This window comes from Triturus cristatus, chromosome 4_2, assembly GCF_964204655.1.
Source record: "Triturus cristatus chromosome 4_2, aTriCri1.1, whole genome shotgun sequence".
NCBI lineage: Eukaryota > Metazoa > Chordata > Amphibia > Caudata > Salamandridae > Triturus > Triturus cristatus.
The window spans coordinates 8,430,699-8,446,426 of NC_140586.1; the positions used below are offsets into that span (position 1 = coordinate 8,430,699).

The 15,728-nt window shown below is 44.1% G+C and overlaps 1 protein-coding gene across 1 annotated transcript in view; it reads right to left on the reverse strand.

The window, feature by feature from the left end:
• Window positions 1-15,728, reverse strand: part of SCYL3 (SCY1 like pseudokinase 3) — a 1,105,028-nt gene that overhangs the window by 704,678 nt on the left and 384,622 nt on the right. Inside the window, exon 7 of the mRNA XM_085600229.1 lies at window positions 10,583-10,722. Within this exon, the coding sequence (XP_085456355.1) occupies window positions 10,583-10,722 (140 nt within the window). The remainder of the gene's footprint in view (window positions 1-10,582; window positions 10,723-15,728) is intronic.

A 15,728-nucleotide genomic window follows, 5' to 3' on the forward strand; every position in this document is an offset into this window, starting at 1 on the left:
CTCTTCTAACATCTAGTGTGAATAGAGCTTGTTCTGCTACAGAATCAGGGTGAGGGAAAAATACAGCTAACACAACTGATTGATGTGAAAAGCAAAGACCACTTTAGGAAAAAAATTGGGATTGGTTCGAAGAACCACTTTGTAAAGTTGAAAGAGAGGCTCTTGTATAGTTAGTGCCTAGGCAAGTGATTGCAATAAGAAAAGCAACCTTCCATGAGAGGAATTGTAATTGACACCTGTGCATTGGTTCAAAAGGTGGACCCATTAACCTTGTAAGGACTATGTTCAAGTTCCATACTGGTGCAGGTGGGACTCTTGGTGGAATTACTCTTCTTCCATAAGGGCCTCAATCACTGGCACCGTGAATAGAGAGGAGTGTTGTCTGTTTAAGTATGCAGCTACTGTTGCTAGATGCAAACAAATGGATGTGTAGTCTAGTCCAGATTGCTTTAAGTGTAAGAGATAACAGATGATGTTTTGCACTGAAGCATCAAGGGGATTGATATTGTTATTGTACAGTAGATAACAAATTGTTTCCATTTTGCTGCATAACATGTCCTAGTAGAAGGTTTTCAATGCCTCTTTTAGGACATTCATACAGTCTGGTGGTAATTGTAAATATCCAAACTATGACTTCAGGAGCCAAATCAAAAGGTTGAGTTCTTTGGGATTTGGATGCCTGATTTCTCTATGGCTCTGAGTGAGGATTAAGACGCAGCTTTTGGTGTGGAACTACTGAGAACTCCAGCAGGGTGGTGAACTAAGGTTGACGTGCCCATGTGGAAGCTATGAGAATTAGTTTGAGGGATGTTTGTCTGCGCTTCTGAACTTCCAGCGAAATGAGTGAGAGAGGCGGAAAAGCGTAGGCAAATATCACGGACCAGCTCATCCATAGGGCATTGCCTTTGGAGAAACAGGTCTATGTGAAGAAATGCCCATTCCAGAAAGTAGGCGAGGAGAATGTGGGGATGAATTTCCCACTCGTGGATTTGCGGTCTCTGTCACTAGGCGTAACAGTTGGAGAGAGTGTCCCTCCCCCCTCTGTTTCTGTATATAGTACATAGCTGTCATGATGTCTGTGTGGACTAGGACAGCTTTGCCTATTAGGCGAGTTTAAAAAGCTCCGATAGCTAGAAACACTACTAGTAGCTCTAGGTGATTTATATGGAGACTTTGGTACTTTAGACTCTATAACCCTTGGATTGTGTGACTTTGTAGGTGAGCGCCCCAACCAGTGAGCAATGAGTCTGCTGTTAGCACTGTCTGTGGAACAGGGTCGAGAAAGGGCTGCCCTTTGACTACATTTTGTGGGTTCCATCACTGCAGAGAGCGATGGGTGCGGCCATGTACCAACCCTAGATCGGTCAACTGACCCTGCGACTGGTTCCACTGGCTTGCTAAGCATTCTTGAAGGGGACGCATGTTAAGTCTTGCGTGGGGAACAATTACAATGCAAGGCGCCCTCTTCACTAGCAGTTGCATGAATACTCTTGCCGGTAATGACTGGCTGGTCTGAAACTGTGTGAGAAGGGACTGAATACTGTGAATTCTGGCTACATTGGGAGAGGCTAGAGCTTTTTGAGAGTCTACTGTGGCTCCGAGAAAAGTTTGTGTGTTGGTAGGCTGTAGATGAGACTTCAACGCGTTCACTGTAAACCCTAGTTGGGTAAGTAAGCGAACAGTGATTTGAGTGTGTTGGAGACACATCTGATAAGTGCTGGCTTTGATCAGCCAGTCGTCCAGGTATGGGAAGACGTGGCTGTGCTGTCTTCTCAGATGGGCTGCGACTACTGCCAGGCATTTGGTAAATAGTTTGGGAGCAGTTGTGACTCCAAATGGCAGTACTCTGAATAGGTAATGATGACCCGCTACCATGAATCTGAGGTATTTGCGATGAGCGGGATGAACTGGAATGTGGAAATAGGCGTCCTTTAGTCGCCCTGCCGTAGAAGTGGGAGCACTTGTTGAGGTGTCACCATTTGGAAATGCTCTGACAGTATGTAAATGTTTAGTTCTCTGAGGTCTAGAATAGGTCTCAAGGAGCGGTCCTTTTTTGGAATTAGAAAATACAGGGAATACACAGGTGACCTTTGATATTGTAAAGGTACAGGCTCTATGGCTACTTTGGACAAGATAGATTGGACTTCCTGTTCTAGTAGGTGTAAATGTTCTAGTGACATTTTGTGAAAGCGTGGTGGAATGTTTGGAGGATTGTTGGTAAGCTCCAGGCTATAACCATGTTGGATCATTTCTACCACCCATTTGTCTGTGGGGACAGATTGCCAAATGGGGAGAAATTATAGAAGACGTCCCCAGACAGGTGTTAAATGATCGGGGGAGGTGTTAGCAAGTCACTGCTTGTTGGGGGAGGGGGAGATTACGTGGTGTGGAACCTTTGGCCCTTCCTTTGCTGTTGTTGCCTCTGTATCCTCCTCTAAAGAAGCCTCTTGTGGAGGAAGACTGATTGATGCCTTTGTATGAGGCGGCAGTATTATCTGATGACATGGTATTTGACCCTCCGCGGTAGAAGGAGCGACAAAAGGAGCCACGTTTAGAAGGAGACTGCAGAGCTCCCATGGACTTCGGTATTGTTTTTCATTTTTTCTAGTGACTTATCTACTTCAGGCCCAAAGAGATGTTTCTTGTCAAATAGAGTATTTAAAATAGACTGTTGGACTTCAGGTTTGAAACTGGAAATCCTTAACCATGCATGCCTCCTTAATAGCACACTGGTGCTCTCTAGCTGCGGTGTATGCAGCATCTAAAGCGCATCTAATTGATGAATTGGAGATGAGCTTCCCTTCCGGCACTAAATCTTGAGCTTTTCCTTTGTGCTGATCTGGGAGACATAGGAGCAATTGCTGCATTTTGACCCAGTGTGCCCTATCTTATCTGGCTAGCAGGGCCTGGGTGTTGGCAATGCGCCAATGATTTGCTGCTTGGACGGCTACTTTTTTACCAGAGGTGTCTAATAGTTTTGACTCTTTGTCTGGAGGGGGAGCATCCCCTGTAGTTTCTGAATTGGCCTGTTTACGGGCATTAGAGACAACCAAAGGGTCTAGTGGTATCTGCCCTTTAATAAAAGCTGGATCAGCGGGAGCAGGCTTATATTTTTTGTCTATTCTGGGGGTGAAAATACGAGCGCTCACAGGGAATTAAAAAATATCATCAGCATGTCCCATCATACCTTTTGAGCATAGGTAGAGTCTGGCTAACCCTTTGTGTGCTACTTGAGCGTTTCAAACAAGAAATCTTCCTTTAGAGATTCCTTGTGTAACTGTACTCCATGATATTCTGCAGCTCTAGCAAGTAGTTCTAGATATCCTACATTGTAGTCAGGAGGGGAAGGCTTTGCAGGGTAAAGATCTGGGTCGTTATCTGTGGGTGAATCAGTGTTGTAATGACTATAAGGGAGAAAGGGCCACCCTAAAACACTTTGAGGTCCAAGAGGAGGGGGGGGAACCAGAACCTACTAATATGATAGATCTCTATTCCAACCTATTTAATTTCCATGTGACCTGAACAGGTTCTAACATGCAAATAACCCCACCATTATTCTGCAACCTTATCAAAAATTAAGACAGATTATATTTCATTCTTTATTTTATTGCATTTATAGCATATTTTCTTTAGACATTAAAAACGTATTTGTATAAATGTTACTTGTCTTTTTTTGTGTACATTTCAATCAAAATTGTTGCAAAAATACATATGTACAATACTATTGTTATCTTTCCAAAACAATGACGCCAGAATTGATGATTTGTCCAGATATAATTTCTTTAAATACAAATATATATTAACCCACAGCAACCTATACCTATTCATTCATCCCAAACGTTCGCACTCATTCAGTCCACATTTATGCAAGTACACATAAATCAAAAGAGATTCGACCCTATGAGGGGTCCCAAGTTGTATTCGAGAGGGCAGTGTTTGTTGTTGCCAGCAGACACAATCAATCAAATTTTATTGTATGCGATTACTTAAAATCATTACAGATTTCGCAATATAAAATATATATATCTTTACATTCACCAATGATAAAAACATCCAACTATATTACCAGCCTATAGCAAGCATGTATGGTTTTTAAAACTAAACAGCATAGTTAATACCCCCGAGTTATTATCTAAAGTGCAAATGCAAGGCCACTGTTTCAAGCAAATAAGTTTTATCCGAGGATGGTAAATTAACTGACTGTTAAATTAGTAGGTACCTGGAGATAAAGTGCAAAAGAATTAAAAAAAACCAAAACAAAAAAACCCCACAACTTTTGATGGAATTAACTCTCGAGAACCACTCCTCAAGGGTGGTAATGGTCTACGCGCGTTTCAGTGGCCAAGCCACCTTCCTCAGGACCAAGATGTAATGAATCTCAAAATAACCATGGGTTGTCTGCGGGTAATAAAAAGACATATATGTGTATAAATTAAGGGTATTGGCAAAGGGAATGTCCTACAATGAATTAATTACGGCTCTATAATCAGCCTGTGCGCCTGGAAAACAAAGTGCCGTACCATAGTTCATGATTAAAAAGAACACCCAAGTGCTTAGTGTTGTGCCATGGATTAGAAAAGATGACCATACGTGCAGTGAGAAGAAAGATCAATAAAAGCAGAGACCTACACCTCAGACAAACTATCATGCAGCAGGTCGACACAGTAATTTGAGGATAGTAGACTGGTGACAAAAAGTTCCACAACCAGGTTTAAAAACAGCAAGAGAAGTTTCCTTTGTGCATTTAGTCCAGCCCATTAAAACTTCAAAATACCTGCAACTGTTCGTTGAGGCCTGCTTATTATTACTTTTATAGGCCTATTCACAACTTTGCCAACGGACACCAAAAATGTTCAGGAAGTAGATTAGTGAATCAGTGTTGTAATCCTTCCAGGGATCTATTGGTAAAATATTGTCTCCCTCCCCCCATCTCCAACATCATCAGGTGGTGGTGGTGGAGAGTGAGTTGGTGTAAGGAGTAAATGCTTCAATGGTTGGGAAGGTGGTGCAGGGGAACGTGGTGGAGGAGGAGAGGTGTTAGTACCTACATTCTTACTCTTAAAGGAATATGATAAAGTGTGTCTACTGACTCGGGTTGCCGTTTCTGAGGCGGTTTAGCAAGGACATGTCCTGTATATGGACTTATATAAAGTTATTTTTGTTTTGCATCCGATTTGGATGTTGGGGCGTCGAAAATCGGATCCTGCAACTTCGGAGGAGCATTTTTCGGTTTCAGCATTGAGGACTTTGGTGCCGGGGTTGAATGACTTTTCGGTGTGGAAGGTTTCTGCTCCGAAGCAGTCTGATTTTGGTGGCAATGATTTCGGCTCAGAACCGGTTTTCAGCTTGGAGCCTGAAGGTTTCGGCTCAGTGCCAGACTTTGGCCTGAAGACTGGGGATGAACCGAAGCCTTTTGTTTGGGCTGATTTGGATTTTGAGGCAAGGGGTGTTCCGTACTCACAGGACGTTGACCTTGTGGCAAGTCTTCTTCCATATCGGAGTCCGATTCAGGGATAGATGCAAGTTCTTGTTCTTCCTCTGCCCCTTGCGAGTCATATTCGTGCTCGGATCCTTCGCCAAATATGTTCGGCGTGTATTTGACATTTTGACTCTGCATTTCGCGACGTCAAGTAAGACGATCAAGGAGTGTTTTCTTCGATTGAAATGATCTGCATGCGTCGCAGTCCTGTTCGTTGTGCTCCGGAGACAAGCACAAGTTGCATACTTTGTGCGAGTAGGGGTGCGGATACCTGACGTGGCACCCCAGACAGAATTCTACTGGAGTCCGCTCAATTGACTGCGAGGTGGACCGAAGCTGTTAGGCCGGACGGCCTTCCAGAAGTTATTCGATCTAAATAGAGGTTTTCCTCAAAGGATACGATACGCAGAGAAGTGGGATACGCACTCGAAACAATACAGACGCGGGTAGAGTGAATTGCGCACCAAGGGGAACCAGAAGAGGCGGTTTCGAATCGGAGCGCAGCAAACAAACACGTCCGAACCCAATGGCGGAGAAAACAATCTAACAATGGAGTCGATGCCCATGAGCACGATCACCGAAAGGATGAGTCACCTACGTCGTGACTGGAAAGACTTCTTCGCAGAAAGACAACTTGCAAACATTCTGACCCTACACTAGATGCAAACCATGTAATTTACAGCTCACATGCCTCGAACATTTGGTGTTTTTCACTAAGTTTGAGGTTTTCAAGGGATTCTGGGTAACAGAACCTGGTGAGACGCACTCAAGTCACCCCATCCTGGATTCCCCGTGGTGTTCAGTTTTCCAAAAATGTAATGTACAGGTTGGCCAGGTTTCCCTAGGTGCCGGCTGCCCAAGGGCCCAAAATCCACAGATAGGCACATTGCAAAAAAAAGGTCAGTGCCTAGTGGGTTTCTGATGCCCGGAGGAAGGGGGGGGGGGGGACACAGATCAGGGGCTATTGCCCTGATATGTCTCCAAGGGGTGCATAAAGACTGTGGATATTTGTTTTAGGGGGCGTGGGGGCACCGGTATGCCCATTCGGAGCACCCCCCACCCCTATGTATAACAAAGCAAACGTAAGAAAAAGGGCTATTGCCCGAATCTGCCTACGGGGGAGGGCAGAAAGACTGTGGCAATTTTTTGGGTGGGAGCATTGGCTACCCCACCCCTACATATAAAGAAAAGAAGAATAAACCCTGGTGCCTAGTGGGCAAGGCGGTGGATTTTTTTTTGGGGGGGGGGGGGGAATTTGCATGCCCCACCCCTAAATTTTAGAGAAAGAAATCCCTAGTGCCTATTTGCATATCTACCCATCCCTGGGGCAGATAAGGGGCTATGACCACCATCTGCCTCCGAGGGGGGGCAGAAAGACTGTGGCAGAAAACCTTATGGTGAGGGCATTAGCATGCCTGTTCTGGGCAGCCCTCACCCCCTAAAATAATCCCTGGTGTCTATTGAGCCTTCTGCCCCCCCCCCCCCCCCGGGGCAGATTGGGCGACACTGCCTGGGGGAGCAAAAAAACTACTGATGCCATAATTCAAGGAGCCGCTCCCCCCTCCCTGGTGCCTAGTGGGTGAATCCCTTCTTGGTGAATGCCCTCCTGGGGCAATCCCCAAGCAGGGATCCACTAGAGAAGGGTACCATTGGAAAGGGGAGATTCTCTCCTTTTTCTTTCCAACAATACCTCGCCCATGTGTTTCGGTGCTCGGGGCTGAGATAAGCCCACAAGCACTGAAACAGAGAAACTGAAACGGATTGTTTCGTTTTCGTTGTAATAACGTCAATGCGCGATCGTCATTACAACGAAAACAAAAAATATGCCTCAGGCGGTTGGGGAAGCTCTCCCTCACTGCCCAAGGCTAAAAAGAAAAAAAGGAAATCCCTCTGCTGTTTACAGCAGAGGGATTTTGTGCAAGTATGCTATGACAGAATGGTTCCATCATGAGCACAGAAGGGGTTAAAGACATGCCAGGTGAAAGCCAACCAGGAGACTGCAATTGAGCAGCTAGCTGCATGATGTAACTAACCACCCGCTGGCCTTCCTGATATATAGGACCCGATACTGAATGCAGTGAAAGCCTAACATGAAGTACAGGAATGGCAGCTAGAGAAGGTGTCAACCGACCTAAGGATACTTCGTGATGACCACCGTAAACTGGCAGACAAGGTAAAGTACACAATGCCACGACACTGGAGGAGGTGGAACCTACAGTCTAAGTACTACAGGACAAAGTCGCAGACCTGTTCCAGCGGGTGGTACTGCTGGACCACAGAGCGGAGGATGTGGAGAGCAGGAGTCGACAGAGCAGCGTCTGGATAATTGGATGCCAGAGAAGGCTGAGTAGACCGACATGTGCATCATTGCAATACAAATTCACATATCACAGCTCATGCACACACACAATAGCCATCTTGTTTTTTCTTCCCATTCCTAAAAGGCTGCAGTGTATAAGCAAAGTGCTACAAAGAGAAAAGAGGCAATTTTATTTCTCTAAAAAGAAGCAATCAAAATAATCTGTTGCCATGTAGGAGATCACCTTGTCATCCAATATTTCAGGATGATCTTTGTGATGTACTATTACCGCTTAGTGAGTGGTTCAAATAAAGGTGTAGTGTATATAATGACGGTCTAATCTTACGTTTCATAGTCTACTTTTTACACAAATTCTCATATCAAAAGTGATATGCCATTTAAAGATAGCTAACAGCAGTAGATGGAGACATAGGTCACTTAGGGATACAGAAGTGAAAAGGGTCACAGTGGTGCTGCAGGGTGGCATTGTGGCACAAACCCTGGCACCGCAGGTAGCAGAAGACATAAAAAAGATGGTGGCCAGCAGTAAAGGGTTGAGGCTATGAGGAACATTATCTGTGACACCAGATTTGAAATTTAACAGGTTGTATTTTCAGATTGAAGTCCAGCTAAGCTCCAACACAGCATGGGTGATAAGGTGTTTTCAGAAGACCTTCCATCTTTCAACAAGCATTGCAAAAGCCCACAGACGTTGCAAATCATTCCAATCCTTTCTAGCCTGCGGCAGAGATTCTAAGCAACCTGAAAGTTACAAAATTGTTTTGGACATGAAGAGGGAACAATTGCCATCTTGGAGACAGTAAATAAAGAACGCTGGCTGAAACTCTCAGTCATCTGTCATTGGGACATGCGACTTTCCTCCTAGAAGAGACTGCTGTTTTACTGCCAGTATAAATTTCCTGGCAATTTGGCTGCTCAGAGAGAGCCTATATGTGCAGTAGATGCAAATGAATGTTCTGATTAGTTATCTAAATGTGGTATGATGATTGAATTTTGAATGTGTGCACGTGAATAAAAAAGGATAGTTGAAGCTGAGCATCTGTCAGATTGTTTCACTAGCATTTCATTGGAGATTTCTAGACACAAGATCTCAGAACTGGTTTGCAGTATATAATTAGGTGCTATGTGGATTGTCTGGGGATGGCTTGAAAAAATAGTTACAAATGAGCAATGGGGAAAAATTCAGCAGCCCACATGCCTCGAACCCTAGTACTCTTGTTTTGGCCCAAAGAGCTTGTAGATAGACTTCAAATCATAGTGTAAATCAGAGAGGATTATATTTTGATTTGACAAAAACTGGATCACATACCTGCTGTTTAATGCTGACAAGACTGTCATTGCTTTCTTTGTTTTCAGTGAGAGGAGCTCCTAGGTAACAGGTGGTGGAGGAGGGATCGCACATATATGCATGCCTGCAGCTGACATGAACCTGTGAGCCTGTTTGGTGCAGGTAAACTTTGGTCTATCATCGTACTCTCTGGAGCTGTGTCAGAGTCCCTGAAATCTCCCATCAGGCAGCCAACAAATGGATTATATATCCGTCATGATTCTACTCAACATGGTATCCGTTGTCTGGCATCAATAAAAATGTGACAGGATGTCCTCACACACCACTAGGTGTCATGCTTCATCATAGGACAACAACACATGCTCTCCAAAAACCCGGTTTGTCTATCTAAGAACGAACCCATGATCTAAATAAACTAAAAACCAATGTGACATACTAAACAGACTTATGTACACTAAAAATGACACTTGGTATTAAACTAATCGTGGATAAAGGGGGAATTAGTACCCCATCACCACTGTACCATCCACATTCCTACCTGGTGGCTCATGTTAGTCTGTGGCATTCCTCAGGATGGAAACCTAGGAAATAGGCTGACATGTTCCCAGGGCCTTAGTCTGCACTGAGTGCCCGGAGGTTCCTTGGAGTGTGAAGAGTCTAGGGTAAGCGGGGTATATAAGTTAAGCCAGGTGTCATGTGCTCCGAGGCAGTCAGTCAGGAGTGAAATCCTTTGGAGCCTAGGGTGCTGGTATGAGAGGCAGGTCATTGTGACTGTTCCTGCCACTCTGCCCTGATCACAAGATCTTGCTAGGGCCAATGTGCACCATGGCCATTTGTCTGTAGGGAATGCCCAGGGATTCTGGGTTTTGGGGTCTAGAGGCAGATCTCAGTGACTACTCAGACTCTGCTCCTCCGCCCAGATTACAGGCTCCTGCCTCCTCGTGCTGCCTTCTGCCAATGTGCTCTCCATGTTTACCCTAGTTCTGGATATTTAACGTATGTGAAATCTGGGTTAACATGCTCTAGGAGTAACAAAGTAGGTAAAGTTAGAAACACTTTCAAATGGTATAACTTTGTTTCTGAATTACTTCGAGAAAGACATTTTGATTTGGAGGAAGGCCACTGAATTCTAGTTTCAGTAAGGAACCATAATTGCTGCACTGTTTTCACATTTTTGAGAAATTCCACCTGTGATGCATTGGATTTGTAAATTACATTCAAAATATGTTGAGAAAATTAACAAGAACATATTAATCTGCTAGGTCAGTAAATTGTACGGATTCATATGAATTTATAAGTTTACTCATTGATGCATCAATTCACATTAAATATTGTGTGGCTTTTGTACACACATTTTATAGGAACTTTCGCTCTCACACCCCTTCACTAACTTTATTTTTTATCACCCACAATTCACCAGGTTGAAATAAAACATTTTTGACTTGACCACAATGCAATCGAGAAGGTCACATAGAATTAGGTTTTGGTAAATTACCTTTCTTTGGCCTCAGCAAGTAAGGAAGAAAGCTTTTGATGGCTACTGGTTCAGCAAACACTAGCTGGTTAAGTAAAAGCGGTACGAGTCGAGAGATAATTAACTCTTCTGGCAACCCAGAGACACGGTCTAGAAGAAACCTGTATTAGGACAGAAACACACAGTTTTATACTTATTAGGCAACACACAGATTTTTCTAATATAGCTCCTAATACAAGGTTCGAGATTATACTGCTTTAAGGATGCTCTGATTTTGTTAAGTGTTTATGTAGTACCAAAACAGTAATGATGTAAAAATCGAGTAAAATGAAATAATCAAATGACATCAAAATCCAAGAAGGAGAACCAGATATATGACGTTTTAAGTAGAAACAGCACCAAGAAAAAGTAAAGCACCAATGATAGTAAATGGCTGAGGCAGATCAGGATCAAGGGGCAATTTCAGGCCGACTGTGATGGGGCCTGGGTCAGATACACAAACTGAATTGGTCCCAGTGAAATCTGGAAGTCAGAAAGTTTGAAAAGGTTTCTAAGTCCCACTGGTCTGGATGAAAGTTTTCAAAAGTTTCCAAACATTCTTCTGGTGCTCAAACAATCACAGAAATATACTTCTACAGCCCGCCGGGACTTCAGAGTAGGCACTTAGAGAATCAAAGGATGTCAGCCAGAGGCCAACAGGAGGGTCCAGTCTAGGTTTAGTTGACTCTGGTCTGCTGGGTGCTTTCAGCTTGCTGTCTCACTGTAGCCACACAGGAGGTAAGTCAATGGACTCTTGGAATCCACTTCTTTGACCAGGCTAAAAGAGGGTGTGGGTCCCTCAGGGCTCCTCTCAGGTCACAGGCAGAACATCCAGTCCTTTTCTATTCTTCTGTAGGTAAAGAAAGTGTACTGAAGTGGGTGCCTGGAGATACAACATTTATGCCTGGCACTAGCTAGGGTGTGAGGTTGACCCATGGGACCTCCTTAACAAATGGGTAAAAGTTACCAGGGCCAAATCTACTCACTTTTCCAGTACTTCCTGTTTGCCTTACTACAAACCGGCTCATATTGACTTTTGTCAGGACCTTTTCAAGATGGCAAATGTCTTCTGCCAGGCTAAACTTCGTCAACGAAGGCTAGGGTGTGTGTGGAAGTGTCACTGACAAATCACAAGTGTCCACCCACATGTAACACTAAAATCCAGTGTGAAGCAGGGGATGTAACCACCAAAATCCCAGAAAGAGGAGTCTCAGTCTTTTAAGAACCAGACAGGAGATTCACAAAATTGTATTGGCATCTTGTTCACTCCCTTTCAAGTGTGCCCTAAGTGTTACATATGCTCACCACACATGCCAAGCAGGATTGGACAGTGAGGTGTCACAGGATAACCTGGGAGGCATCTAACACCTTGCTGACACCTGTTCAAGGCTGTGAACAGGCCAGGAAAAGCTGTTGAGCTAAAGCAAAATAGTCTCCAGGAACTTCAAGCAGGGAAAATGGAACCTTTTAATAGTTACCCTTCCTTAATATTTAATAAAAATCTAACTACACCATTACATTTGATGTTTATTAGAAATAGAGATTGAATTATATAGCTAGTACCTTTATGGAGTTAGCAGATTTAGTATTTTAATCTGCACTCTGGTTTTCTACACAGGACAGCTAGGCCTACCACACTGAAAGTAGCTTTTGCGGGCCTTGTCAATGTAGGGACATGGCAATATTAATTTTCTACAAGGCCCACTTTTAAATATCATGCACCCTAACTTATGGCTATAAGGTTTGCAGTTTGAATAGGGGTGACCTACTAATATTTAGAAGGGGTGATTTTACCTGGCAAAAAGGGTTATTTTAACAGGTTGTACTGCAGGTTTTCACTTGCTGTCTTCAGGCTACACAGGGTAGAGTTGTAGCCATGTTTATACTAAGTCGGCCTGGTAGCTTAGTGAACTCATGAATCCACTGTAGGGACCTGTGTTTGACTACATGGTCACAGGTTCAAATCCCAGAGGGTCCACTCCGTCTTTCATCCTTTTGAGGTTGATATAATGAGTACCATTGAGTTGGGTAACAATAAACATCTGTTATTCAGTGCCAAGATGCCCCAGGTGAACGTGCACTTTACAAATATGCATGTTATGTGTCACTGCCACCATAGAGAATGGCAAAATAGGTGTTGCAATCCACTAGTGGAATTAAAATTCCAGAAGCTGGGTGCAGTTTTCCTACACCATATTCTAGGGCCATACAGGCAAGTTAAATGTGCTAATCAGAAATAAGCCAATTTAACCACGGTGAAAGGGGAGCACAGACACTTTACTATTGGTTAGCAGGAGTAAAATGCACAGACCTCTAAAGCCAGCAAAGATATATTGATCAAGCAGAAAAGGCGGATTTTTTACTCACCTATTTAAAACATTCACATCTTTCAAAACTGCTGCTCAACCTGGAGCTACTTCAACTCAAACCAACAAATTAGCTCACAGTCTGAAAGAGTTTCTTTGATAAGCTCTGTAAGATTCAAGTCACTCCACCTGTCGTAAATTGGCTGCGATTAAATTAGCATTAGCAGAATCCATCTGGTATTTAGAGGCTATCCTGTACATTTTGTGGAATCCATTTTGTATTTCTGGCAGCCATTTTGTCTTCCCTTGTGCTCTGTTTAAAGGACTGGCTATACTTAGACTCTGCTACTCTGCACATGCGCAGAAGAGTCTACCTGCCCATGCATCTGTTTTTAGTCTGTAACTATCAGGTTGTTTCTACCAGAGTCAGCAACTGCTAGCTCCTCCCTTACTGTTGACTGTGCATTCCTGTATGACCATCTATGTATGCAACTCTTCTCATGTATACTTGTACCGCCCTTTTTCTGAGCCCCTGTGTGGGTATAAAAGACCCATGGTTCTTCTACTCTGTGTGCTACCTTCATTCAGCACCACAGGGTGCTGGGTGAATTTGGTTCCACTTCATGAAGGTTTATTAAACTTTGTATTTTCTATTCCAGTTTCTGTGCCAACTTCTTCTAAGTGTCTGAGGACTCTGAGCAGAGAAGGGCGAACCCCTTGCACTGGTAGGCCTAGCTGAGGTCTATATTCCACACACCTTACAGAAATAAGCAGGACCACAACTGGTGATGAAAAGTAGATGTGGTAAAAATAGTGAAGCGTTTCTTACAAAATTATTTTCATCACAAAGCAAGGTTCTGTCTGTTTCAAGGGATGAAGTCCACAGGTTTCACAAGTCATAGGGCTTGCTGATTATGTGTTGCCAGATTGCATCAAGTCTAAAAGCCTGTGTTTGTTGGTTGAGGTTCCACCTTCAAAGACTTAAAAAGCCTAAGAATCCCTTCAGCTCTATGGTTCACAAAAAGATACTTTTTGGATGAACACAAGGTTAGTCTGACTGGTTTATTAATGTTGTGATTATATATGATAAGGAACATGCTCTGGACAGAACTCTTTAAACTGGCATTAGTAGAGCAGTGCCCAATTGCATTTGGGAATGTGTCTGCAAAACAAGGTTCCACAATTTATTTAAAAACTGCAGTGATTTTTTTTAAAGATATAAGGATGCCTGCATTGTCCCCGATCGAGTCGGAAGCTCTTGAAGGTGATTTGTCCTCCGACGAAGTTGCCCTAGCGATTGGCACACTGCACACAGGCAAAGCCTTAGGGCCCAATGGGATACCGGTGGAATTTTTTAAGCAGGCCTCATCTCAACTGGTACCACATCTATTCAATATGTACACCGATAGCTTAGAGAAAGGGATACTGCCCAGGGACCAACGCCTCGCAACGATAGTAACAATTCACAAGGCAGGCAAGCCACCACAGGTCTGCATGTCCTATCGGCCGATTTCCCTTATTAATGCAGAATCCAAAATACTTGCAAAGGTGTTAGCCATGAGACTACAACCGTATCTCACCACATTGATTCATCCGGATCAATCAGGCTTCATGCCCAATCACAACACCAATCACAACACCGCACTTCACTTACGAAGGCTACATAGTGTCAATGCACGTAAGTCCACTTTTGAGGAAGACGCAGTTATCCTATCACTAGACGCTCATGTGGCATTCGACCTTGTCGAATTGCCTTTCCTCTTCGCGGTCCTCCAACATCTGGGCTTCGGTCCCAAGTTTTGCGCTTGGGTACAGTTGCTATACACGCAGCCATTAGCACATGTTGCTGTGAACGGCCACATCTCAACTGACTTCCCGCTGGGTAAAGGGACAAGACAAGGATGCCCCCTATCCCCCCTCCTCTTTGCGCTAGTGCTGGAGCCTCTGGCGGCATGGATACGCCAAAACCTGGTTATTTGTGGCATGAAGTGGGCGCCTGGCTGGGAAGACCGCATTTCCCTCTACGCGGATGATGTATTACTGTATCTTACATTCCCGGCGCGCTCCATTAACGGTCTACTAGATATCTTTGCCTCTTATGGGCGGGTCTCTGGATACACCATAAATTGGGGGAAGTCGCACCTATATTTATTAAATGCTCCCCCACCACGGCTTCCAAGAGGTTGCGGAATCCAAATTATAAGCAGAGGCTTTCAATATTTGGGGATTTACGTAACGCACAACAACACGCAGTTTACGGCTGAAAACCTCACACAGCCACTACTGAGATTTAGACATGATGTCAAACACTGGCGCCCTCTACCACTCACACTACTGGGAAGAGCAGCCCTCTTTAAAATGACGGCACTCCCCAGATTCTTGTATGCGCTCCAGAATACACCGTTTCCAGTCCTCTCATCATATTTCACAGCAATAAACGCTGAAGTGACCACCCTACTATGAGACGGGAAGGCGACCCACATTGCCACAAATAAACTAATAAAAAGTTGGTACGATGGTGGTATCGCCCTCCCCAATATGAAAATCTATTACTGGGCCTCACAACTAACCGTCATTAATGGCTTCATGCACCTCAAGACGACCCTGCATACCTCATGGATAGGCACCTGCTGGAGCCCTACGGGATTCTGGGAGCGCTCTACAATAAGGTCAAACGGACCGCTCTCACGGGCCCAACGGCACACACCATACAGGTATGGTACGAGACGCAGCGAGCACGGGGCTGGGAAGGGATCAAAACACAGGCCACACCACTATGGGACACAAAGAAGTTAGGTATGCTGCGAAACACTAAAGGCTTT